The sequence below is a fragment of the Cryptotermes secundus genome, unplaced genomic scaffold, assembly GCF_002891405.2.
Source record: "Cryptotermes secundus unplaced genomic scaffold, Csec_1.0 scaffold1927, whole genome shotgun sequence".
NCBI lineage: Eukaryota > Metazoa > Arthropoda > Insecta > Blattodea > Kalotermitidae > Cryptotermes > Cryptotermes secundus.
In genome coordinates, this window is record NW_019726269.1 from 326,300 (window position 1) to 354,273 (window position 27,974).

The window sequence follows — 27,974 nt, forward strand, 5'->3', positions numbered from 1 at the left end:
TCGTACGTTGTCTTTAGTCGTTTAAAGGCTAAAAAGGTATATGTACATGTACATACATAAATAAGACAGAAGATAAGCTTTCTGTTTACTGAGTAACTGAGTAGTTCATCGCTTCAGTCTCCTCGGTCTTTTCTGTTGCCTCTTCCTCCAGTCATCCCTGGCTGGCCTCTTCTCTAGACATACATACAACTTCTCTCCACTGCTACCTTCACTCAACAAGCAAATGGCCCTTTTCAGGGCCCACCCAGGGTGCCACCTCCTTTACTCCCATTGGCCCTCACTTAAGTCCCTTTTATGGCCAATGGTCATCCCTCCAGTGGCTCTCTCACAGTTCCTTTCAGGCGTGCATTGGCCTGTGTCAGGCCAAATATTTCATGCTTGATTCATTCAGCTTGCTACATGCTTCTGCTGGTTTCTTGCTTGGCTTAATCTTTGACCCTAAAGATGAAAGTCATACATTCCTCTGAAACACTGGGCTCTCTCTGGTGGTACAACATAGAAAACCAAACTCTTCATTTTTAGACACAGTGTGCCAGTAATGATCCTCTGCCAGTTCAGTGACAAAGAACATTTCAAGTTCATGTAACAGACATTTCTGAACAGGAATTTGAAGATCAATTCCTGCAACTCTTAAAGAATGACTCGATGCCTTACTCATACCCACAGTTTGTACAGCAGCTGGAATATGATCTCATTGACCTCAGCTACTTGATCAGAAATACTTTTTGAGAGGTTCACCAAGAACTTCCTCCAAGTCCTGTACTGCCTTTTGGCATGCTGACTCCACAGCTTCTTCCTCATCCTCAAGTAGTTCCGCCAAAAATGGGACAGTTTCTGGCAAAAGAGGAAGGAAATCTTCACCAAGCTTGTGGGCCATTTCGCATAGTACCTCCAGGGCAGCAAGGCGAACCTTAAAGGATAAAAGGAAATTATGTCATCAATAACACATAAACTGCACCCAGCCAACAGTCACAAAAGATTATACAACCTGGGACATGATACCAGGTAATCTAGTGGATACATATAAACATTCTAGAGAAACTGCTGCTTCTGTCTTCAGGGTAGGATGGAGAGAGCAGGTTCCTCTAACATGACAGTACCCATTTCCCAGACAACACTGAATCACATCCCAGACAGGAGCAATTTTAAGTCACACAACAGCACATTTGATCTGCTACATAATATACATTCACAACGGATATGAAGTGAGCCAGCTCAAACAGTCACTACACCTTCCCAGCATTCAGGCAGTGCATCTACTCTCCATCAGCTATCAATGTGTCTACTGCTTCTCAGGGGCAGGAGGAGGATGTGGCCAGGTCTTGCAGTAGGAGTAAGGTTGGTAGGTCTGGAGCATGGTGCTATCCAGTCACCCTGAAGATGGGGACTACAATGTATGCCAAACCATCAGAACAGCTTCAACACATGATGCAGATAAACCCAAAAACGAAAGTCACACATTGCTGAAACTGTATCATTAGGTGATGAATAACACATTCACATAAGAGGGCCATGATTCACACTATAGAGGAAATAGGCTCACAGCCAAAGCAAAGGAAAAATAATAAGAAAACAATTATTTTAAAAAGTATTTCATCTGTAACCAGGCAGCTATGTGTCAGGTGCTGGGCATAAAACCTTAAAGCACTCACTTGTGGTAAATCGTGACGGGTCTTCAGCAGAATCTGGTAATTGAGTTGTTTCCACAAGGCATCATCTGCTACAGCAACAGCAAACTGAGACAAACAAGGCGTAAGCAAAGAAGATGCCCGAGACTGCAAAGCTTCCACGCCTCCCAGTGTATTCTCCAGCTGGAAGTGTAAGCATCACAAACTACAGCAACCAGTACATTAACATACTGCATCCTACACAAGCTGTGCTGTGAAGCAGGTCAGTCCCCATAATAATTTAAGTTATTGTCAGCATCTTCCAGACTTTGTAGTTCCAATATTTCCCACCTAGATGGCAGCAGAAATATTGAAACAAAACAGAAGCTAATCTATTTGCTTCTAAGATGGAGTCATTCAACCAATTAGTGGTCCCAAAGTCTATAATTATTACTTAAAATGTGATTTAGCAATTTAAAAAAAATTCTAATGAACCTCAATGATATCTAAGAAGTACTTTTCTGTTAAACTATATTATATTTTAGCATCTTGTTGCAGTGAGGCATCATCCTTATTATTAAAGCACCCATCAATAATGCAACAATATTTTAAAATATAAAAGACATCTAGAATATGTTTCTCAGTAAAAGTGTAACTTTAATACTTTATGATGATGTTAAAATTATAAAATGTCATTAAGACACTAAACGTATAACTTATACACTAAAAGTGATTATCAGATTACTAAAATGTCGCTAGTTTTTCATGCGTTTCTTCGCTTTACAACATGTTTCGGCCATACATGGGCCATCATCAGGCAGTTTTTCTTTTGTTTTCAGGGAGGCCACTGCACTGTTCACTTGCCCATCGCGCTCCCATGCACGTCGTCAGTTAGTGAGAACATATTCAATATGCCTTTTATATTTTAAAATATTGTTGCATTATTGACGGGTGCTTCAATAGTAAGGATGATATTAAAATATATGTTTGTAAAATGACTTTTTAAGATTAAAATTAATTTAGTATCCCTGTTACTGGTTCATTTTTCAGGGATCCCCAAGATAAGCTTTAAGAACCCTGGAGGGCCACAGCTTGCATTTTGAGAAACACTGTATTTTTGATTGGATGTTTTCAAGAAATTATTGAGGCATTACCTGCATACCCTTATTTAGATATGGATAACAACAGTGACACTTAATTGGTAGTATTAGTGAAAATAAAACTAATGACAATGTTTTGGTTGCTAACAAAGAATTATTTCTTCCACTTCTTCTAGAACTAGTTGAATGCTGAGGTACATGAAAAGTAAAAGAAAGAAAGAAAAAAAAAATCCAGTAATTCTGAGTATATAAATTCTGTTCCATCAATTCTCATTCAAGAACTGGTATTTCAAACTCCTTCTCGGATGATCTCTATTTCTTTTAATAAAGCACAAACTTTGGTAATATATTTCTCTGCATTCTATCTACAAAGTTTTCATACTTTTCCTCATAGTCAGGTATGTCTTAGGCTATATTCTGAATAACACGGTCTCTTCCATGTATCTGTTTCTTTCTTATGGTAAAATTTTGTAAACCAGAACATAAATACAGTAGATCCTCATTATACCACGGTAATGACCAAATTCTACAGTACAATTACAGGCTGTTTATGGACATTTCAAATATAACATGGGTAACTTAGTATGCAAAGTATGGAAGCTGCTACTGTAACCCGTTCCATATTGAGGGACCACTGTATTGCTATATTTGAAACAAAAAAAGAAGAAGAAAGTTTTACAAGATTTAGGCATCTATATTATGACTTAACTCTGGTATACCAAGATGATATTGGACAGCATTAGAAGCAGAAGTTTTGACAAAGCTCTAGGAAAAGAAGGACCACCTATGTGGTCTAGTGGTCAGAGTTCCTGCCTACAGATTCATAGGTCCAGGGTTCGATTCCCAGCACTACCAGATTTTCTGAAAAGTAGTGGATCTGGAACGGGGTCCACACAGCCTTGTAAAGATAATTGAGGAGTTATTTCAAGGAAATAGCGGCTCTGATCTAGAAAACAGAGATTAACAGCCATGGGGATTGGTTGTGCTGACCATGTGACACCCTCTATCTGCTAAAGTTTGCACTTACTTCACTGACAAGCGGCTTCGCTCGGCCGGTATACTTTGCTTGCAGACTACAGTCCATGGAGTTTTATTTTCTAGGAAAAGAAGATTATTAGGCATTTATATTTTACCTGGTCTACAAGGGGCTGCATCAGTGCATCAAAACGCTCCTTACTGACAAACCCCTGGCCACTGTCATGCTGGAATACTCGGTACAATGTCTGCAGCAAGTACTGCAGCAACAACTGGGCAGATGCTTCCTCATACCCTTGTCCTTCAGCTTCATTCTCACTTGACTTGCAGACATTGATGCGATCCAATAGCATGGCTGCATTTGGTACCAGTCGTCCAGCAAATAACACAAACAGTCCCTTGAGACACTCTGCAATACTACTGGATAATCTGCACAATCACAACAGAGGCAATAACAGTTTTATGGCACGGCTCACTGTCCAAGAACTTTACTGCATTTTCCTAGTTTAAAGTTAAAACACCTAGTCCTCCAAACAAGACTTAAATTGGTATTTCACTCTAACTGGGATGGAGAAGAATCTGTAGTTCATCAGGTGAACCTACAGAAAGAGGCTCTAACTCTGTACAACTGTAAAAGAAACTAAACCTCTGAAGAAGGAATATTACTTATAACTCTGACATTGTCTGCAAAATGTAAAGTTAATCTGTTCCTATGCTTAATTAAGCATCGTACCATGAAGATATATGTGGAGTGAGAGGTATGGTTCCCCACATTCTTAACCTTGGTACAACATACAGTAGTCAACTTTGTGCTCCAGATATTAAACCCCCAGAAACCCAAGAGAAAAGAGTCCCTAAACAGGAGAATGATTTTCTTTTTCTTCTTTTTTATCTCATTGGGTGCATCCTGTTGTTTTATTAAACGTAGGGCAGTCAAAAAGGTCCTGGAATTCCCGTACAGACGCAGAATGAGTGATAAGATAGCACACACACTGTTGTGGTGGGAAGCTCAGCATGTCTGCTCGCAGGTGCAACAGGTCCGAACAAGTTTCAGTGTGCAGTGTCGTTACTGTGCTGTTTGAATTAGATGTGAGTGTTGATCACTCAGCGCAATGTCACAGTTCAAACATCAAGTTCATGTGCAAATTGGGAAAACCTGCTTCAGAGATGCTATCAGCCCTGCAGCAAGTTTATGGTGATACTGCGCTAAAGAAATCCGCAGTTTATGACTGGTTTTCCCGGTTTAAGAATGGGCAGGAGACGTTAGAGGATGACCAGCGCAGTGGGAGACCTTCGACATCCAGAACCGAAGAAATTATTGGAAAAGTGTGACAACCGATTCGATGTGATCGAAGAATGATCATCGCGGAGTTCGAGCAAGAAGTTGGTACTGTTACTGGCCATTTCTATGTGCAAGTTTTGCAGAGATTGCGCGATGCAGTTTGGAGGAAGCGGCATGACAAGTGGCAGGGACAGTGGGTTCTGCATCACAATAATGCACCTAGCCACATATTGCTTGTTGTGCAGCAACTCCTCGCCAAGAAAAACATTCCTGTTGTTACTCAACCACCGTATTCTCCGGACCTCGCACTGAGTGAATTTTGGGAGTTCCCTACTTTGAAAATGGGCCTCAAGGGGACACATTTAGCAACCATGGAGGACATCAAATCAAATGTGATGGCTGAGCTCTGGAAGATTCCAAAAGAAGCCTTCCACCGCTGCTTCCAACAGTGGTAGGATTGATGGAGCAAGTGTGTGTGTGCACGCAAGGGTCCTACTTTGAAGGCTATTAGGTAAGCACTGCCATATATCCTACCATTAGAGTGCTATACCACCATTCCGGGAACTTCTTGACTGCCCCTTGTATACAATTCTCTTTTGGGATCTGTTGTAACACAACAATGAATGATTGGCCCTAGAGCCAGTCTAGACACTGTGGAGAAGAGAAAAATCTCTTGATTTTGCTGGGAATTGAACTCAGTCATCCAGTCCACAGCCTAATCACTGAAATATCCTAGCACAGAAACCAGAAAACAAACTGAAAGTAACAAATATGAACATAGTATTGACTGGTACATTAATAAGAAAGTCTGGGAAAACTTATAATGCCTACTTTTGTTCACATATTTCAATATTGCAAAGTATGCAAGAACCAGAAATTAATAATATTACTTAATGATTTGGTGACCCACTTCAATGCATAATTCAGAGATGTACAAATTCTACATAACCTAAAACAACAAATCTTCAATTAAAAGAAAAAGCATATTTTTTTAAGTGGTGGTATAGTCACTCTCACCATATATCATCACACTACCGCCATGTTATTTTTCTAGATGGCATGATATTAACATATTCACAGATTACACTGACCTCCAGTCACACGATGTTCATATCAAGTTATACAATTCTCAACTGGATCAAACTTCAAGGGAGACTAGGACATAGACGGATGACAATAATGGCATTATAGGTTTTATCTTCTCTTGTATAACTAGCATAAGGCTCATTCCAATTTCTACATAAATCTGTTAAATATAAAGACCATAAAAATACATAATATCAATTACTTGAGAAAGACATGTATGGGTATAATAAGATATGAAATTTGACAAAAAATTTCTTTCTGCAGGGGTAGACACTGTAATGCTGATTCAAGAATACCTCCAACTCCAACTGTATTCTGTTCCGATATGTAATTACCTGCGATATACATAATGACAGATGAGAAAGTAGGCTAAAAATGAATGTAAATAAATGCACTTGATAATTATCACACATGAAGACTCATGTCACTAGAAATACTGATCTGTATAGCCTCAATACATGAATCACATTTATCTCACTGCCACATAATAATATTTACCTGTAGAACGTTATAGCACGATCCTTGTGAGCATCAGAACTGGTGGCCCAGTGAAACAAAGTGTAATACAGGGGACGGAATGCTGACTCGGAGAGTTTCAGTACAAGAGCAACAAGAGCATCCACTACATAACCCTCTGCTTGTGCAATGTCATCTGGTAAAACAGGTGTATCAGGGTCCTCAGCAGAGCAATCTGCTCGGAACTGCAGCGCTGATATGAAGAAGGCTCTGAACTCTGGCATTAGCTGTGTGAACTCTGAACTGGACAGCGTGGAAAAACTGTCTGACAAAACAGACAGCAGGGGACCCAAGGCTGAATACTGCCACTGTGCAAGCAGATGAGAGTAACATCGACTTACAGCTGGAGTTAACACTCGAACTGCAACTGTACTCAATAACTTCTGCCTGCGGTGCAAAAAAAAAGAAATCTTACAAGAAGAAAGACGAACTAATGTATGTGGTAAACTCCCAGTATTCCTTATCAAAGTATCTGGAATTCTCTGGCAGCCAGCAAAAATTTCAAAGAAAATTTACCAATTTTATATTATTCAAAAACATATTTGCAATGCGCGTATTTTCACCCACCATACAGTAGTTCTTCCAGCCTTTACTAGCAGTGCTACTAATCTTCCCTCACACATGTGCCACTACAGCAGAGGATAGCTTAATTTGTGGTTATGTTACAGTATACTACCTGAAATCTTTCACCCATCAATCTACCATGTCACCTAAGAAGGCTCCAAGAAATAAAGCAAAAACATGTTGTTTTGACTTTGTATTGAGTTTCTGTAAGAGTTTTGCTCATGAAACATTCAACTAATGTTATTGGCACACCCCACAGGTGTTTATGCAGGGGTATCAGGAAGAGTACTGCTGGAGTGCTTCCAGTAGTGATATATATATGCTGCCCGAAATATGTAAGAGCAGAAATTAACTATTTCACAAGTGGTGTGACAAGAAATCTGCCATGACAGGTAAGATCGCAAATGCAAGAGATCATATCTGCCGCAGTGGATTTGTTTTTATTTGTGGTTTATTTAATGACACTTCAAGCAGCTCAGACTACAGTGAACTTTCAATTATTAGCAGTTGTAAAGGTAAAGCTATCCCTGTAACAGGCCTCAGAGGCCCATAAGGTTGTGAGATGTTGAGGGTCCCACATTTGCTATACAATCGGCTCAAAGATGGCAGTGAGGTTGTCAGCCTTACGCGCCAGCCGCACTTTACCTGCAGAAAAATTCCTGGTGCTCATTTCTGTTACAGGCTGAGTTGACCCCTGGGCCATAGTGCAGCTAAAAGGATTAGGTCAATTGAAAAAAGACCCAGTGACCTCATTGGGACTTGAACCCATGACCTTCCAACTTGTAGCATAGTGCCTCAACCAACTGCACTACCGGATGCCCCCATTATTAGCAGTTGTGGAGGGGAGAAGTAGCAGAACAATTAAAAAATACGTAATCCAAAAATCTGGAAACCCCTACTATTTATACTGCATTCAATATAAAAAACACAAAGCAACGAGAAAATTGTATTTCTGATAGAAAGTAGGCTGGCACAAAAAGCAATAAAATGATAAACCAAAAAGTTGAAACAGGTGAGACGACGTACAGTCTAATGAAAGTTGTAAAGCACCACTAGTACATAATAGGAAATACATCAATATGGGAAGCAATACTCAATAACTAATGACCTCTGCAATTCTCACAGATAATCGAGTCTACAGTACATAGCATCAAAAAGTGGAATGATTAAGGAATAATGATTTGGAAATGATGTGGAAAGCAGCACTTATTACCTAATCTGAGGTAATATCCTGGAATTTTCCTGGAGGGTCTGAGGGAAAAACCAAAAAACTCACTAGGGATAGCCAGACTCTGGGTTGACATTTGAACCCAGAACCTCCAAAATATAAGGGACTGCTAACCATTTGACTGTCATGTTTTGTCGCACAGTGGATAGGGGAGGGCTTAAGAATATAATTTGCATTTGAACAGTCTGGTTATATAGCTCCTTATCTGGGATACACTCAAGTATGCAAGAACTGACACTCTTATTACCTGATTGCTTTTAGCTTATGCACCACTGGTATCCCTTTGTTGTCATCAGCAATATGTTGCCATTTTGCTAACTGGATGGAGACCTCGACCAGTATCTTGTCTAGGTAAGGGCTAAGAAAGTGTGGCAAGCTTTCAACAATCTTCAGAGTGGCCGTGACGACACTTAGCAGGACCAGGTTTGGCCTGCAAAGAAAACCAAACTCATCACAACAGATATGAGCTCCTATTTCATTTTCTGTATATGGTGAAATTTTGGGAGCTGGGATAATTCACTTAGTGGGGGGTGGGGTCCAACTGGGTCCACCCGGCACGGTGGCCACTGACTGGCCTATTGTACCTGCCGCGGGTGATTATGATGATGGAGAATTTGGTGGAATGAAAATTAGCAGAGGAAACTGAAGTACTCGGAGGAAACCCACCCCAGCGCCATTTTGTCCACCATAAATCCCACCTGACCAGACCCAGGATCGAACCCAGGCCACCGCAGTGGGAAGCCAGTGACTAACCGCTTGAGATATGGTGTGGCCGCTGGAGCTGGGATAACTCAAACAGTATAGTGACTGAGCTATGGGCTGGGCGATTGGGACTGTACCCGGCTCTTTGCAATTTTAAAGCAAGTTGCTTTTACTGCTGAGCCTCTGATGATGGCCCCAAAGGCCTGAAACATACAAGGCCAAAAAAATATATTATTTACATTAAAATTGTTCACTGGATGACTTGTCATCCCAAGGTTAATAACTGTAACAGCAAAGATGTTAAAATAAAGAGTAGTTGAGATTTAAACAAGGGAAAAAGAACACATCAGCATGGTACTTACGTTTCTAATTCCTTCTGGGCATGCAGAATTTTAATAACAGCTGGCACGAACTGGTTAAGAGTTCCAATAGCATGGGCTCTGAGAGCAGAGACAAGTTCTGCTAAGCATAACACAACTGATGCAAGGAGGTTCTTCTGCACTGCTTCTGACTGGATAAGTTCTGTCACACGTTCCAAAATCTTTAAGAAGAAATAATGCTTGTGTGGGTGTACAGAGCCATCTTCTTTCAAATAAACAAAACCAGTCTTCGTACAGTATAACATGCCTTTGGTCTGAAATAAGCCTTAACCCCATAAAGCACAGTCATACCTACAAGTAACATCTGCTTTAACGTTAAAAACCTCTGCATTTTGCCCATGTGTATTCGTGGGTTTTGTATGATTCCCACAACTAGTTGTGATTATATGTCTAAACAACATTAACTGGCTGAACTTTATAATGGAGACACAGCATGATTTATGTGAAAAAGGAAATAAATTTTTAAATATCACTTGGATGAACCACAGGCTTCAAGATGTTAACCAAAAACTTAATTGTGAAACCAAAGTTCCATTACATACAAAAGTCATATTTCAGCACAAGGTTTAGTGGCATTTAGTAGTAATAAGGGCTTTAATATTTTTATCACAGAAGTAAACCACCTACATAATTCACAACTAATCTTCACTTCATATGACATTACAAGAATTAACAAGGCCAAATAATCCCCACTTGTACAATCAAGGAAACTATGTGAATGTTTCTGCAGCATTTACTGAAAGCAGCTCAGAATTCTGTGTGAATGGAAAGGGATATGGAAACTATGATCATTCATGTCAAAATGAATTAAGAGACACCAAAAATTGGCATCTTAAAATTCAGTTATCAACTTCTGAAGTTCAAAATACTGAAGCTTAATAGTCATCTAAATAACATTTAAAAATTAAGTTCCCGCTTCACAAAACATATTACATTCCCATTACATACATGAATTAAATAACAGTGTTTAGGGAAATAATCAGTTTATTTTGAGAATCATATGAAAAACACAAATAAAATGTGAGGGAAAATGCAGAGATCTTTTCATGTTAAAGCAAGTGGAACACATACTGCAATAACCACTGTTCTTTAAAGGGTTAAGTGCAATAATATAATTTTGTGCAAACAGAATATTTGTGAGTTTAATGTGGAATACTGTGATAATTATTTCATTTCATTATGGCTTATAGTGAACAGAACCACAGATGCAGCACCTGGATACTTTAAGGAGTCAGCCATTTTGTCCATAACACATTTGTGACCAATGAAGAGAGTAACAGCTATGTACGAGTAAATATCACACCCTTGATGATTATTTAAGAGTAGATGGGTTTGTCTATATGGAAGTGGCAATAAATTGATACTATAATTTTCACATCTATTTTTACATCACAGTGATTATCTTTCAAACAGCATTAAGATAAATTCACTATTTGTGGCACAAAATTTGTTTAGTCTACATTTCAACAGAAAGCTCAAAAGTAAATTCTTCCTTCCAGTAAAATAAAGTTCAATATATCATTTCTTATCGTTGCCTTGTATTGTGCAGAAAACCCAATCATGTGATGCTGTGACCAATGATCTGTCATCAGTGCAAACTCTTTATATTAACCTTTACCAGCCATGCATCATATTATTGTGAATCCAGGTGGCCAAGCACCACATTTTTAATACTATTATCACTATTCTGGAGTTAAGATGCAGCCACCATCCCTGCATAACTAGGAAATCCAGGATCCCCTATTCCTGGAGGAAGACGTTTTACCACATAATTAAAACATGGTTGCCAACACTACAGTACCAACAGATGCAAAATTCCTTATTCCCAGATGGTAAAGGTTAATGATTAATCTGTGTTCTAGGATGATAAAGAGGAATTTACCTGTTTGAATTGTGATGGGTTTTCAGGAGCAAGGTGCCGTGCCAAGAGTTTCACTGACAACATGGCTATTTGCTGATTAGTCTCAAGATCAGGTTTGACTGTAGCATCACCAATACTGCCCATCACTGCCAATAACGGTGTAAGCAGTGAATAAAGTGCCTTGTGGTTACATGAGGTGAAGAAAGAAGTCTGATATAGTCGGGTATTTAGAAGCTCCATGGCCCTGCGACGAACTGTTGGCAATCTGTGGTCCAACAGACCCTTAATGACCATCAGGAAGATGGTGCTAGGAAGCAAAGCATTTACCTGGACAAACAGAAACCAAATAGTGTTGACACACAAAGAAAGTCATCACTTTCATCATCATCATTGATTAAGCTCTTGGCCTACTGGCATGTTAAGATTACATGAATTAAAACTTCATTTTCTTCTCTCTCAGGCATCTTCTCTTCTTACATTTACTGGACACTGATATATGATTCAAGATTCAGTTTTCAAGCAATCTTTCCATATATTCTAGCCATTTTTTGTAACAGATTCTTACTATGGTATTGACAACTGCTAATCTAAGTTCTTCTCTAATGATTCATCATTTTGTATCCTGCAATTGCTCTGAGGAGAAACAATTCTGTTACCTCCAGCCTTCATTGAACATATGAACTCACAAAACATAGATATATTTATCAGTACAGACAATTTTATAAGCTGGATTTTAAAATCTCGTGATGAGTACTACTATCTAGGACATGACATCGTACTGTCTACTAGAAACTGACATTTCTCAGGAACACACTGCCTCCATCTTCAAGGCTGAAGCATAAGTCAAGCAAGAAACAAGTAGAAAACTGCTGGTTGCTTGCTCCACTCATTCTTCGACTCTGAATAGAAGGTAGAACATTACCCCCAATATCAGCAAACTTCTATCACACTGCATGGCATCATATCCCAGAAAATAGTAAACTTCTAATTCTAGTGGGGTTTATGTTTTGCATTTCAACCGTAGTGTTTTATGGGTAAACAGAAATGACCAAAACTATTTAGTTCTGTACTGTAAAATGGTGGGGGGGCACATGATGGCGTAGTTGGTTGAGGCACTATGCTACAAGCCAGAAGCTCACAGGATCGAGTTCCAAAGAAGTGGATTTTTTTTCAATTTACCTAATCCTTCCAACCGCACTACGGCCCTAGGGTTCACCCTGTAACAGAAATGAGTAGCAGGAATATTCTTGGGGGTAAAGGGCGGCCAGTCTGTAAGGCTGACAACCTCACCGCCATATTTGAGCCGACTGTCTAGAGAAAATGTGGGAACCTCAACATCTCACAACCCTACGGGCCTCCACGGCCTGTTATATAGGGATAGCTTTTCTTTTTACTGTAAAATGATTGCTAAATGCCAGAATTGAACAAGGAAAGGTGGTCACTGCTAGGCAATGGTGTGGTAAACATGTTTCTGCAGCAATAGAGGAACTGCTGGAAATAGCGTCTTCTGTGTGGTCATCACTGGGCTATACAGCAGTCAGTCAGTCAGTCAGTCAGAGGTCAGAGTCAGTGGATAGTAGTCTTCAGTTGAATTGTTAGTAGCCACTACCTAGCAACAAATAGTGATGACAGAGTGACACACAAATACTTTGTGTGTACTGTAATTGTAGTGATTTATAGTGCAAAGTTGTGAGAATGTTACAATCATTTGTAGTTATAAGCTATAAGGGTTCAACAAACCCAATTATGAATCCAAACATTATGTCTAGACATAAACACGTAACAATATTAACATCACTATGACTTGCAAAGCATTTTCTACACCCTAAAAATTTAAACTCCCCATTTGTTCATGTCGTTTATTTACTAACACAATTTTTTTTCCTTCGATTCTCTCCTCTAAATGCAATTTCTTTTGAGGTAGAAATTTCTGACAGGCAGATCTATGGAGATTCTCATTTCTGTACAAATGACAACAAATACAAGGATACTTACTCAACAAGACTATGTGTTCATTACTGTAAACATACAGGCTCATAACTCCAACTAAAATAAATACTTCTGTGTTATAACTATAATATAACTTTACATACACTTCATATGAAACTCTCACCTGTTCCTGTGTGCAAAGATTGGATTTGAGAACAATCTGGTATTATAACCACATTTTCTGCTTATTTTTTAAAATTTAGATTTAGATGACACTGAGGCCAACATTTTATACAAACAAGTAAATACTCTGAAAAGTTTTGTCTTCTGGCATATAACACTATGTAGCCTGCTGAAAGTCAACCAACCTTTCGGAGGAAAATGTCGCCTCCATCTTCAGGGTTGAAGTGAAAGCTAAGCATGAAACCTTGCGGCCTATTTCACACAGTTTGTTGTTCGGCTTATTTTTCAACCCTGAAGATGGAGGTGACATATTCCTATGAAATGTACGTTGACTTTCATCAGATCACGTGGCATTACATCTGAGAGGACAGAATTCTTCATAACTACTGCTGTGAGAACCTTGAATTCTATACAGTTAAGTACCCTTTACAACATATACTGATGCACAGTCCCCTCCAGAAAAAGTACCTTGTCCAAAATATCATGTGCCAGACCAAGCATGACACTCCAGTACTTCACAGATTGCTGTTCGGCTGTCTCATGTTGATGATGTACACATTCTATGTATACCATCATATTTTCAATTAGGTCCTGGTACAGAGGCTCCAGCTTGTGAGTGGCCTCATCAACCATTGCTGCCACCTGGTTCACAAATGACGGAGACGACAGAAGTGTTGATAAAAATGTGCAGATTGTGAACTTAAAATGACGTAACTGTTTAGAAGTGTGAAGTTCAACGTTGAACAGACCTGGTACTAGCTTCAGAGCCAGGGTCAACGACACTGATTTTCGTACAATACCACGTCTGTTGGATTCTTCTGCAAAACAGGATTACTGTATTAGCACGCTCACTAGGGATAATTACCACAGTGGAACAACTGATGAAAGGTGGAAAACAATGAATCTGAGATATCAAATTTGCATGTGTGGGAGACTGAATGGGTAGCACTCTTGCTTCATATTCAGGTCCTTGGTTTAAATCTTGTCCCACAGACCAGAGAACCTGACTGAGGTTTACTGTGGTTCTCCTCAGGCCCCTCAAGAAAATTCCAGGATAGTACCTAAAATTAGACCTCGACAACTTTCTGCTATATTTTTTTCTAATTCATTACTCACAATTATTCTGCCACTCAACGTCATATATCTCGAGCTGCCGTAGGAGTTGTCAGATGATGCATAAATGTGTGTGGGAAAACAAGATTCTACAGAAAGGCATAACAGCAAAATGAGCATAGCTTATGGAGGAATAATACTGATTGTGTGCACATTTCATTTGTGTTTGGTTCAGGTCAACTAAATTACAAAGTATATAAGACTTTACTTCTTTTGGCTTATTTTGGACTTCACCCATCGTCCGGTATATAAAAAAGACAAAAAACCACAACGTTTCGGAGACTGGATCTGTCTCCGTCTTCAGGTGTATAGGGAAGGTTTAACCTACTCAGTGGGGCCCCTTAGAAAGAGCTAGTCTAAGGGGCCCAACTGAGTAGGTTAAACCTTCCCTATACACCTGAAGACGGAGACAGATCCAGTCTCCGAAACGTTGTGGTTTTTTGTCTTTTTTATATACCGGACGATGGGTGAAGTCCAAAATAAGCCAAAAGAAGTACAGTATACACCATCGTCAGAATCCTTTCAAGTCTATATAAGACTTCCATTCAAGCAAATCATACATATTTCTGGAATAAAATATGGTAACCTAAGCTACATTTCATGAAGATACTTAATTTGGTTCATACCAGACACTTGAAAACTGATTTTTCTTTTTTCCTCCAGAAAAACTTTCCAGACTACTTTTACCCTAATATTGAAACTTATTAGAATCAACATTCAGAGCAGACTGTACCATCCGGCCTGTCCTTCCACTTCATTTGATGGACAGAGGGATGGATTGACGTGGCGGAGGGCACGGCACTACAGCAAAATTTCAGTTTCTGCAAACTGCAGCTGAGGCTTCCTAAGGAGGACTCTACTCAGCTAAGTTACTCACCGAATCAGGTAGAAATTTTAGATGTTAGTGTCAAGAACATTTTATTTTCTATATTTCTTTAAGATGGCAAACTATTTTTGAGATAACGGCCATCAATGTCTATAACTGAACCAGTGACAATACCACAGAAGACACCATTTGTCTCTCTCCTTTCAATATGGCTTTACATACCCTCTTCGAACGTAACTGACAGATCAAAGGGCAAAACAATATCAATAACCTTACCCTTTTCTACAGGCAGAGATTGAACATATTTAATCATCTTGATGCAAGTTATAATGACAGCAGATGGTGAGAAGGTTCTGGAAAGATTCAGAGCAAAATCCAGCCTTGGAGGCAGCTCTCCACGGTCCCGCCGACCACTTGATGTCTGTTCTTCTTGGCTACGCATCACATGCTCCTCCAACACCAGACACAAAAACAACCAAAGGGAATTCTCTGGACCAAGGGTAGTGAGGATCTTATGAAACAGAACTAGCCGTCTGTGTTCTGGGATATGCAGTGCGGTATCAGCGAACACTCGCAGTACTGAGCATACTGCACTGTCCACATCCGAGCTATGCTCCACTACGCCTTCACTTGCCTGGAAACAGGACAAAACAGGACAACAGTATCAGAACAAGTTGGACACAAAACAGAATGACAGTTGTGAGTCAGTGATGTCAGGCAAACATGCCACTGAGAATGCTGTATACACACCTTGACTAGAATAGGGATTATGGTGTCCACAATCTTGGAAATCACTTGAAAACTGTACGCGTCATCTTGACGTAGAATGGAAGATCCCATAAACGTGAAAATAGCCAAAACATTGTGCAACACTTGCTCCTGTAGGTTTAAACAAAAATTAGACAAGTTATATTAATGCACTGCATTTATTCAATCATTGCACAAAATGTATTTTGTAGATGCAAGTTGTTATGAACTGAAATATTAAATTTTATGGCACCTACACTCTTATCCTGAAATGTGGTTTCAGTAGTTTCATGGCCTTTTTTGCACAGATCCTTATAAATTCAGATTTTCTGGATTTTAAGCAACAAGAGTAATACACTGTGTTGTCAGTTACCACTACTGATAAAAACATTTATGTGTAAGACACATGTCATTCCATCGTGCCTCTGCAATATACACATTTGCAACAGGAATAATAATAATATTGAAGAACCTAATTGTGATGTACATCATTAATCCATATTAATCCTTTCTGATCTATTCTAATTCTGCTCTCTCACTTACAAGCTACAATGGGTGAAGTCATGAAAAACAACATAGACACATGCTGTTTGACTACTGTCAAACGCTGCTCCTCCTCTCAAACTACCAGAAGAGTTGCAAAGAATGTACAGTGTAAAAATACAACTGTCAGCAGTGAACCTGAATGAGAAAATTACAATGTCAGTAGCATTCTCACAGAGGACAGCAAAGGACAAAAAGTACAGCCTTCTGAGATGTGATCCTGTATAGTTTCATGCACAGGTACCAACACTTTGGACAAACCTGCTTCCTCCATATTCAGGCACCCTCTCAAATGTTGGTACTCACCTACTCGGCTTCAGAGTGCCACATGCCAGAAGACTAACCTTAACATTCACTGCTGCTTGTACAGGAAAGTGTTAGGCTTGTTCACTACATACGTGACTGCAGCAATGAATAAGCCAGTCAGAGCGTGCAACAGAAGAGAAACCTATAAACTTACGGGCATTATGCCAGCAATGTGAGCCAGCAGAAGCAATGCATGATGATGAGTCTGTGGATTTTGTGACGCACGGATACACTGTACCAGTGTCTCCACATTAAGAGCTTGCTTCATCACTGTGTCAACAGTGGTGCTATCAGGTGACAGTTTCTGACAGCAATGGAGGAGGCATGACAGCACCAGTTGTTTAGAGTACTCCACTGGAGGTTGTTCATCAAACTCCAAACACCTGCAAACACATAACAGTTGCATTATTTTACTGCAAGGAAATGCAAGAAACAGGAGGCTTTCTTTCCATTGAATCTTACACAACAGAAGTAGGTGAAAAGAGGGGGAGAAAGAGGGCAAAGAGGAGGAGATATTCTCTGGTAAGTTTGCCTATGCAATCTTACAACTGGGTGCATTGATAAGATAAGCTTCTCTGTGAATTCTCTCCTCTTATTATTATTATTATTATTATTATTATTTGGAGGGCATGGGTTTCCCCATGCACTGCAACCATTTGTGCGTCCCCCTTTAATTATTATACTAGTCGCCATGCCCTTCCAGTACTGGTGCTCGCTATCAGCCCCGTTCTGCCAGCGAGGTTGCCCTCTCTGGCAGTGGTCCCCATACTTCCCCATCTACTGGAGGAATCTGAAACTACTTGGGTGGGAAACTTGCCTAATTTTGCTCAGAGGTCTCCTAGAGACAAGAGGATCTTTTGTGCTGTAAATCTACGACAGGGGACACACGGCTTAAAGTCCCTCCTGGAGGACTTGTTCCCTGAATTTTTTCCTCCTTAAAAATTCCACGACCTCCGCCAGGTTTGAACCCGTGTACTTTGAGTCATGAGGTGGGAATGTTACCCCGCAATTCTCTCCTCTTAGTTTTACTTCACAAATAAAAAAAAAACTAAATATTTCTCATTCTGAACTGTAAAAATATTGTAGTAATTATCTTGCAAAAGACAGCTAAGAAATCACTGAAAAAAGTGAAGTTCAAATTTTGTGTAAAATCCAAAACATATTCCCCCAAAATGTTGATACCTACCTACAAGATTACACAACATCACATCCAAGAACACATCAATCTGAACACTCACTGTCATGAAAACATGGAGTCCACCCAACCTCCTATCCAACGGGTACCAGGGGCTCTTTCCCCGGGGTTAAAGCTGCCAGGGCGTGAATCTGACCACTTACCTCGAACTAGTGCCAAGGTCAAGAAAAATGTAATCTATACATCCACTCGCCATATGTCTTCATGATGTAGTGCTTAATTAGTTAAGCACAGGGACAACTTTAATTACTTACCTGCTATTTTGTATGGACATGATAAGTCTAGGCTGCCCAGTGACTGGCACTTCAGTCACATCAACCAAACAAGATAGATGCCTCCCCATCTTTTCACTCAAGGATCATTAACAGCTCCAACTTCTAAAATGTTGTGTTTTGCTTGGAATGCTAAGATGATGGACAAAGTTGATACACTCGATAACACTAACTGTTACCATGCCATCAACATAACCCTTTCAAATCAATTGGTTTAAAATTACTGTATTTCTTCTTGATCAATCCAGTCTATGTTTGCCTTCACACGTTACCTGCCTCCCTTATAATTAGACATATAAAACTATACTTACTTGTTAAGTAGGGAGAAAAGAGGTGATAACAGTAGCTCTGTTGACTGCAGCTTTTTCTTAGACTGCACCCATTCCAGCAACGTGACGCCATATCGCCACTCTTCTGTTTTGAGCAGTTCATGAGAGAGTATTTGGTTTACTTTCCTGCATTACAATCAGAATACAGAAATAAGCTGTTCACTAAGTACTTCCACACATGGTCTGAGTTCATCTCTCTGGGCTCTGATGTCTACCTCGGGCAAGGTGTAAAATCCATTTCGGGTGGGTGGGGTGGGGGGGGAAGCTCGCATAAAGTAAAGTAAAGAGGATAAATATGAGAATGATGGTAGTCAGTGGAGACCTACAATTTAACATAGGAACCAAATCACAGGGCACCTGGTATTCTTCACAGTTTTCAAAATTTTATGGTGGGCAGAAGCGAATACATCAATCTGTGAGTAAAAAATCCATTAAAAAGATCTGACTGCCAGTTGAACTCAGAACCCTTTGAATGCAAAGCCAGTCTCTTACCCAGAAACCAAGAGGGTTCCTATATTGAAAAAAGTTATCTCATGAAAAATAAACTTAACCCTGAAGTTCATCTAAATAACATTTTAAAACTTGGTTCCTACCCCGCAGAAAACACACTACATCTCCGTTACATACACCCACTCAGTTAATGCCATATAGAGAAATACATAGGGCAGTCAAAAAGTTCCCAGAATTCCCCTGCAGAAGGAAAATGAGCGATAAGATAGCACGCGCACTGTTGTGGTAGGGAACTCAGCATGTCTGCTCACAGGCATAACAGGTCTGGACAGGTTTCAGTGTGCAGTGTCATTACTGTTCCATTTGAATTAGACGTGAGTGTAGGTCATTCGGCACAATGTCACAGTTCGAACAGCGTAGAAATATCAAGTTCATGTGCAAATTGGGAAAATCTGCTTCAGAGACACAATTGGCCCTGCAGCAAGGTTACAGTGATATTGCACTAAAGAAATCTGCAGTTTACGACTGGTTTTCCTGGTTTAAGAATGGGCAGGAGACGTTAGAGGATGACCAGCGCAGCAGCAGACCTTCGACATCCAGAACTGAAGAAATTATTGGAAAAGTGCGAGAACTTATTTCATGTAATCGAAGAACAACAATCGCGGAGTTGGAGCAAGAAGTTGGTATCTCTCATGGATCCATTCATGCCACACATCGCTTGTTGTGGAGCAATTCCTGTCATCACTCAACCACCGTACTCTCCGGATCTCGCTCTGAGTGACTTTTGGCTGTTCCCTACTCTGAAAATGGGTCTCAAGGGGACAATTTTCACAACCATGGAGGACATCAAATTGAATGCAATGGCTGAGCTCCAGAAGATTCCAAAAGAAGCCTTCCACAGCTGCTTCCAACAGTGGCGCGCAAGGGTCTTACTTTGAAGGTGATTAGGTAAGCGTTGCCGTATGCCCTACCATTAGAGTGCTATACCACCATTCCAGGAACTTTTTGACTGCCCCTCGTAAGTGCTGCTTATTCTCAGAATCGTATGAAACATAAATTTACTGGGTAAGGAAAGTGTTAGACCTTTTAGGCATGTTCACATTTTTGAGGGGCACCCATTAAACTCACTCATCTGTTTGTATGCTTGAAACAACTTTGACTAAATATGATATTGCAAAATTTGACATAAAACTATAAGCCATTTCAATTTCATTTGGATTGAATAATAGTAACAATCACTAGACAAGAAGCCAACATGCACTTCTATGGCCATCTTGAACACAACTCAATAAATATTTATTGGAGAAAAAATGTTTTGAATAAATGCAGCATAGAAAAATGAAACACAATGATCTCAAATAAAAAGGTAAAGGTATCGCTGTAATAGGCGATGGAGGCCCATTGGGTTGTGAGATGTCGAGGCTCCCACATTTACTAGATTATCGGCTCGCAGATGGTGATGAGGTTATCAGCCTTATGTGTCAGCTGCCCTTAACCCCCCAGAAGATTCTGGCACTCATTTCTGTTAGAGGTTGAGTCAACCCCATGGCCATTTTGTGGCAGATAGGATTAGGTCAACTGACAAAAACCAATGACCTCATCGGGGATCGAACCCACAACCTTCCAGATTGTAGCACAGAGCCTCAACCAGCTATGCTAGTTTTGCCATATGTCTTACAGTTTTAAAGATAATTAAAGAGATGTGAGAAAACACCACACAATTGTTATGTTATGTACATGACTCCTAATCTGTTTAATGCTAAATCTGATAGCACCCAGAACCTCTGAGCTTCTATGATATTACATTTCAGCTTCACATTGCAATATTTAATTTCACTTCTTTACTCCAGCAGTTTTCATGCTGTAAACTCACCTTCTTGAACGAAGAATCATTCCTCCTGGAGAAACAATTGGTTGGTGTTTAACTTGGGCATTGTTCATTTTTTCCAGTCGTTCTGCAACTAATTTTGAATTTAGGACAATCTTCTTCACGACTCTTCCTGCTGTTGATGCCACTTCTGATATTTCAGAGTCAGTAGCAGCAACCACAAGTTGAGTCAGCAGCTGCTGCTGCAGTGACTCATCCAGTGCTTCAAACACTTCACGAGAGATCTAAACAAAAAGATATTCTTTAGCTTTTAACTTTCTGCTGCCTTAACTCCTATGGTAGGATGACAGGATAATTAAACATTATAAAAGTATACAGTGTAGACAAATGACATGCTGACATCCATGTTCAGTAAACTCATAGAAAAACGGAATGTATCCGATGTGAGAAACAGAAGCGATATTCTGTTATTATCAAGGTGGCTTCCTTTACGTAATCTGAGTAACAAAATGAATAAACTTTTAAGCTCATCACCAATCTGAAATTTCTCTCATACTAGGTGCACCTTCATTGGTCGAAACAAACGGAAATGATAGGGGTTAACTCGGAGCTGTACGATCTTCTACATATGGGTGGGCATCGTCATGCAATGGGATGACCTTTGACAGTTTCCGAGGTCTTTCCTTCTTAATTGTTTGGTGCACATCATTGCAAAGCAAGTCACTGCAATATTACTGCAATTTGCCTGTTTCCCAAAATCAGCACTTTGACATGGTGAATGTTCATGTCACATACACAGCTGTTGGCTGAATTTCAGCATGTTGTAGGTTTGAGACTTCTTTACAGCCTTCAGAAAATTGATTTGATAACAGACACATGCACATGACTGGGTCTCTTCCCCATTCTGTGCATTTAACCTACAAAGAATTTCTGCCAGCTTCACCTTCTCTTTCCCTAGGAATCTGATGATACAGCACTGCTGTACGCTAAAGTGTCAAGGTCTGCCGCTATCTTGTACTAGCAATAATGCAAAGAAGCAGGTCATGGACATCTGCCAGGCCGTGAGTGCAGTGTTGCCACCAACTGTTCACAAAATAGTTGTATTTTTCTTGAACCCATGTCTTTAGGTAAAAAATAAAGTTCACATTAAACCTGAACACCCTCACACATGTATATAGAGTGTCTGGATAAAAGGTATCCAATATAAAAAATGTATATCTTGGAAACTAATTGTCATATACGTATCCGGTTATGTCATCAGAAAGGAAAACCCTAAAAGTTTTCTTTTTCATACCCAGCTTACATGCATAGGCCACCACATTTTTTCCACCATGTTAGGAATCACCTGGACAGAGAGATGGCTGGGATATGAACTGGCAGGGGTGGCTAGGCCCCCTAGGTCGCCAGATTTAACCCCAGTGGATTTTTTCTTGTGGGGTTATGTGAAGAACATTGTCTACCAAATTAAGATCAACGACCTTCAACACCTGAAAGCCCAAATAAAGGATGCTGTGGTTATGACAACACCAAACATGCTTCAAGCCCGGATATTTGTTGTGCTACCAAGGGAGCCCACATTTAAATTTAGTGAGAAAGTTAGACACTAAGGAAAGGACTTTGATAGTTTCCCTTTGTAGTGGTGTAACCCATTAATGCGTATAATAAATTCTTTCTGAGATATGACTTTATCTTGGATACCTCTCATCCAGACACTCTGTATATACAGAGTGTCCCAGGAGGAATGTGCCAAACTTCGGGAGGGTGTTCCTTATGTTAAAGTATGCCGATATAACCCAAAACACCTATGTCCAAAGTTGAACGGTTACGGAGATAATGGCCCAAGAAAAGTGTGGTCTTCTGGCAGGTCCAAGCACTGTACCTCGCTGTACCTCTCAGCTGAGAGCCCTTATCTATGTTTGTCCTTGAGTGCGATGATACTCCCTAGCCGTGCTTATGTAGTTGGCTCATACCAGAACGCGCAGTCAGCACGTTACGTCATCGCTCGCCAGTCATGTGTTATGTATACTGCTTGGAAACCTAAGGACAATTATGACATGGCGAGCGAGTATTTTGTACTTCAATTTTATGGCTTTCCGTCACTCACAAGTTGGTTTGATGTTACGTACATTATTAACATTACAGAATCCACATATTCCTGCCAGTTTTAATATGTATTTTGTAATCAACAAGTGTGTAACCCCGGTCAAAGTTTGACACTTCTCGGGCCATTATCTCCGTAACCGTTCAACTTTGGACATAGGTGTTTTGGGTTATATCGGCATACTTTAACATAAGGAACACCCTCCCGAAGTTTGGCACATTCCTCCTGGGACACCCTGTATATAACATCTTTTCAGCTCTTGTGTTTCTGAGGTACACAAATGCATTAAGTACTTCCGGCCCAGATTACAAAACTGAAATGTGTCTAAAGCTCATCCCATGAATTTTAGTTACAGACAATACCTATAATTACAGTTATGTAGTCTTTTAGCATTTGATTCTGGCATTAGAAATAAAAAAATACATGCGCAGCACAAATTAGACTCATTCAGGTGATCAGAATTTATCAATCTCAATTCTGTAATATGATATTCTGTTTTTGAGCAATAAAAGTAAAAACCTTATAGCTGTGAATTCACAGCGGTTTTAGACTTCACTGAAGTTCCACTTACACAAAGAGCATACGACAGACAAAATTAATTGAACCAAAGAAGTCATATATCTTACCTGCTGCATCATCAGAATAGCAGGGAAAGTTTTCCCTTGTGTGTCCTGCAATACTGTCTTCCAATCCATGATTGCAGTCTGCACAAACTTCCAACAGTCTAAACGTTCCAAACACATAGCTGTGTCAGATGTCAGTCGCTGAACGATATTACGGAAAATGGTGGACGAATTGAAATCCAACCACCCACTTGACTCTTGGCCTCTTTCAAGAATGCGTCGTCCAACAGGCAGAAGTCGATGAAAAATTTCCTAGCAAGAGATATTCAGTTAAGTCTCTCATGTTGTTTCTGTCCTTTATGTTTTCCAGCAAAATTTTGTAAGCTTTCCTCATTCCCACCAGAAGTGGTCTGAAGCTTGTTTGTAACATTGTGGCTGAATAAGACCTCTGAAAGCAAGCCCTACCTAGTTCAACAGTCACATACACACAAAATGAAGGAATTATAAGCCCCTTTTCTACTCTGAACAGTAAGCTAATAAAAAAATTGGCATCTGACAACTGAATATGGGGTACGTAGTAGCGTAGTTGGTTGAGGCACTATACTACAAGCCGGAAGATCACAGGTTCAAGTCCCGATGAGGTGGACATTTTTTTTCAGTTTACCTAATCTTTCCAGCCACATTATGGCCCTGGGGTCAACTCGGTCTCTAACAGAAACAGTACCAGGAATCTTCCTGGGGGTAAAGAGCGGCTGGCGTGTAAGGCTGACAACATTAGCGCCATCTGTGAGCCAACTGTCTAGAAGATGTGTGCCTCAACCTCTCACAACCTTATGACCTCCATGGCTTGTCACAGGGATAACTTTACCAACTGAATATATGAACTGGTAGTTAAATTCTTAGAGCACACTTCTGGGTCATGTCATCTCATCCTTCTTAACTTGAGAAGACAATGTTATCTGCATAGGAACATCAAAGTGTTAACTGCATAACAAGCACTGTGTCCATATGTCCAAAAGGAGGCACCATGAGGAATCTTTAACTCTACCTGTTATTGTGTAAGCAGCAAACCTGTGAGTTAACAGAGGCCAGAATATCCAGAAGGCCCATAGAGATGTATAACGGTGTCTTAATTGAGGTAATGCAGGTCAGCAGAGCATTCAATGCAGCTGCCAGTTGTGGCTGTTGCGACGGTTTCAAAAGGCTTTGAACTGCAGGGTCTGGAGACAGAACTGTGTACATAACCAATGACAGCTGACTGGAAACAGAAAAAAAAAACAATTTGTATGCATTTCTATTGATTTAATTTTTTCCAATCATTTTACTTCTGACCTCACCCCCAACAGCTGTAAGTGCTGCAAAAACAACACATATATAATTTAAAAATAAAAGGAAAAGCACAAAACTCCTGCATCTGTTACCCTTAGCCATCAACTACAAGGAGAAAATGTCAAATAATGTCAAAAACAAAGACTCAGCAGACGATCATAACAAACAAGAAACAAAACTCCATGGTTTAGTCTGCAAGCAAACCGCCACTTGTTGGTGAGGTTAGTGCCAACTTTAGCAGCTACAGGGTGTCATGTGGTCAGTGCAACAGATCCCCACAGCCGTTAATTTCGGTTTTCTAGACCGGAGCTGCTATTTCCTTGAAACAGCTCTTCAATGCTCTTCAATTATCCTCACGAGGTTGAGTGGACCCCGTTCCAGACCCACTACTTCTCAGAACATCTGGTAGTGCCAGGAATCGAACCCACATCTCTGGATCTGTAGCCAGGAACTCTGACCACTAGACCACAGTAGTGGTCCAGACGATCATGATGTGGTGGTAAGCTTGTATGGTATCAGTTTAAAACAGGTCTCTTACATAGCTCTTTTCTTTTTCTTTGTACATTCCTGTTCAGTTACACAGACAAGGTAGTTCTGAACTAAAATCTACCTTTCAAATCATTTCACACCTTCTGTTCCCATCTTTATTAATTTCACTTCCTACATCTCCCTTCTAGTTGCAGCAGAGGAGCGAGACGGACTCCCTGGGTACTGTGACCTCAAACAGGCCCTTCGTGACAGATGAGTATGAACCAGTGATGGATACTACAGGGAAATCCCTAGTAATGAATCTCCTGGTGTTTCTCTTACACTAAATCCAGATTTTTGTGTCATAAGGAGGTTATGCAAAATGATAACAAAAACTTTCGACTCTTATAAGACTCACTAAAAATGATGACATGATAATTTTTTACATACGTAGTAAAGGACACTGTTTCTACAAATAAATACAATTATATAATAATAATATAGAATTAATTTCTAGAATAATTATTAGTATATGAAATGAACACAATGGTTGTGCAGGAATGATTTCTAGCAAAAAGGAAACATGAATATTGACTGTTAATTCAATCACCGTCACATTAAATCATGGTACTAGCTGCTCAAGATCAAAAATTTCTTACATTAAATGAATTTTCCTTAATTCATAATTCAATAATGTGAAAAATAATACATTTTTGTCACATATGACTTTGGTTAGGACCAAATACTATATTTACTATGGGATTTCACTGTAATTAGCAAGGAAAACCAAAGTTCTCAGAGAAAACTTTACCCCTGTACCACTGTGTCAATAATAATTCCCACATGCACTATCCTGGGATTGAACCTGGGTCTCTGCAGTGAGATGCCAATGACCAAACATCTGAGCTAAGGCACATCCAACTTTGCTCCATAAGTACAATGTCACACAAATGGGTACATACTCTGCATCTAGCATAATCTCTTCACGCCTGTCCTTTACTGCTTCCAGTAGGGGTATGTATGTGTTAGAATCCAGACCAGCACCAATGGAGGATGCCAATACAAGCAAGCAGTCCAATGCTGCATGACGAATGGGGGCAAGGGGATTCGCTGCTGCAGTCATCAGTGCCGGAACAACAGTTTCCTTTAAGCGAAGTGCCCAGCTGATGGAATCATCAGATTGTCTTAAGATAGCAGCCACAAGACGCAGGCAACGCAACCTCAGTTCAGACCAGCCAACTACCCCATGTTCAGATCCAGGATATGCAATTACACTGCACAGGAACTTCACTTGTGACACTGATGTTGGAAAAGACACCTGAACAAACAAACAATTATTTGAAATTATGATCTTTTGGGATGTGACATCATGTAATAAGGTATACATGTACTGTTATGGCTCAACTTTGTGATTGCCTATGGAACATGAACCAGACACACTGGGTAGAGAGAACACACCCCCACTTGTTAGGAGTGAAGCATATGATACTAGGAATAACAAACATACTGATTCACCAGTGAAAACTGTAGCACAAAATGTATGTTCTCCACAACCCACCAACTAAACTACACTATTATATTGGACACCATTCTGATTGTTATACACTATATGAAAATATTATCATTTATTCTCATATTCGCTACTGCAGTAAATGTTTTCAAATGTTATGCTATATCACATCCTGTTTTCCTGTTACTGCAGCCACCATAAAACATATTTCTCCCCACATTTTCCAGACTCTACCGTTGCAAAGCTGAGACTCAAACTGTACCAGCCTTTCTGAGGGGCTCATTGCCTTGATCTTCAAGAGGCCTCTTCTGCACTGAAGACAGAGACAGCAGATACCTCCAAAACACTGATATCTGCCAAAGTATATGGTGTCACATCACATAAGTTTATAATCCTAATTTAAAGTCCATGTACATGGACGTTAAGTTAAACAATTGCAACAGGATGCTGAAATACAGAATCATAATCTTAATATTCACATTATGAGAATTTCATAACGTTCTTACTTAGGTAACAAAATGTGTTCACACAATGAGTGCTCAGTAGCAAAACATAAAAGTTAAAACTTGCTAATAACAAAGCCCCCTATTGGACATGACTCTGGGATAGTTCCGCCCACCTTCCCTCATTACAACCAACTTTACTAAGATTCTTCTTGAGCTCTGAAGGGGTTTACTCAACAGAATTATGTTGTCAATCTTGGTCTCCCATATCATAGACATATGGCCATCCCATCAAGGTCCCAAACATACATACCAACATAAAAAAACTCTTATCATTGAGAAAGGAAATAGCTGCATTATCATTGTCTTCCATTTAGTTGTAAGACTGGGGTGATACCGAGTCCCATGCTACTGCAGTCCCACGCTGGCCTGCTATATCAGCCCCTGATAATAGATCAGTAATGAGGCACAGCGCTAGAGAATAATCTTCAATTTAAGATCTCCAATTTCTGAGGTACTAATCCAATTTTGGTAATTA

At 39.9% G+C, this 27,974-nt stretch overlaps 1 protein-coding gene across 1 annotated transcript in view; it reads right to left on the reverse strand.

Moving 5' to 3' along the window:
• Positions 1-6: 6 nt before the first annotated feature.
• The window catches only part of LOC111864169 (HEAT repeat-containing protein 1), a 43,703-nt gene continuing 15,735 nt past the window's right edge, over positions 7-27,974 (reverse strand). The window contains exons 12-27 of the mRNA XM_023851231.2: positions 26,446-26,801; positions 24,758-24,944; positions 23,750-23,998; positions 21,068-21,306; positions 18,727-18,870; positions 17,103-17,331; positions 16,103-16,231; positions 15,629-15,986; positions 13,882-14,231; positions 11,323-11,628; positions 9,423-9,601; positions 8,606-8,788; positions 6,549-6,953; positions 3,841-4,111; positions 1,653-1,811; positions 7-910 (exon numbers count right to left, since the gene is read on the reverse strand). Of these exons, the coding sequence (XP_023706999.1) occupies positions 713-910; positions 1,653-1,811; positions 3,841-4,111; positions 6,549-6,953; positions 8,606-8,788; positions 9,423-9,601; positions 11,323-11,628; positions 13,882-14,231; positions 15,629-15,986; positions 16,103-16,231; positions 17,103-17,331; positions 18,727-18,870; positions 21,068-21,306; positions 23,750-23,998; positions 24,758-24,944; positions 26,446-26,801 (3,942 nt within the window). The 3' untranslated portion in view covers positions 7-712. The remainder of the gene's footprint in view (positions 911-1,652; positions 1,812-3,840; positions 4,112-6,548; positions 6,954-8,605; positions 8,789-9,422; positions 9,602-11,322; positions 11,629-13,881; positions 14,232-15,628; positions 15,987-16,102; positions 16,232-17,102; positions 17,332-18,726; positions 18,871-21,067; positions 21,307-23,749; positions 23,999-24,757; positions 24,945-26,445; positions 26,802-27,974) is intronic.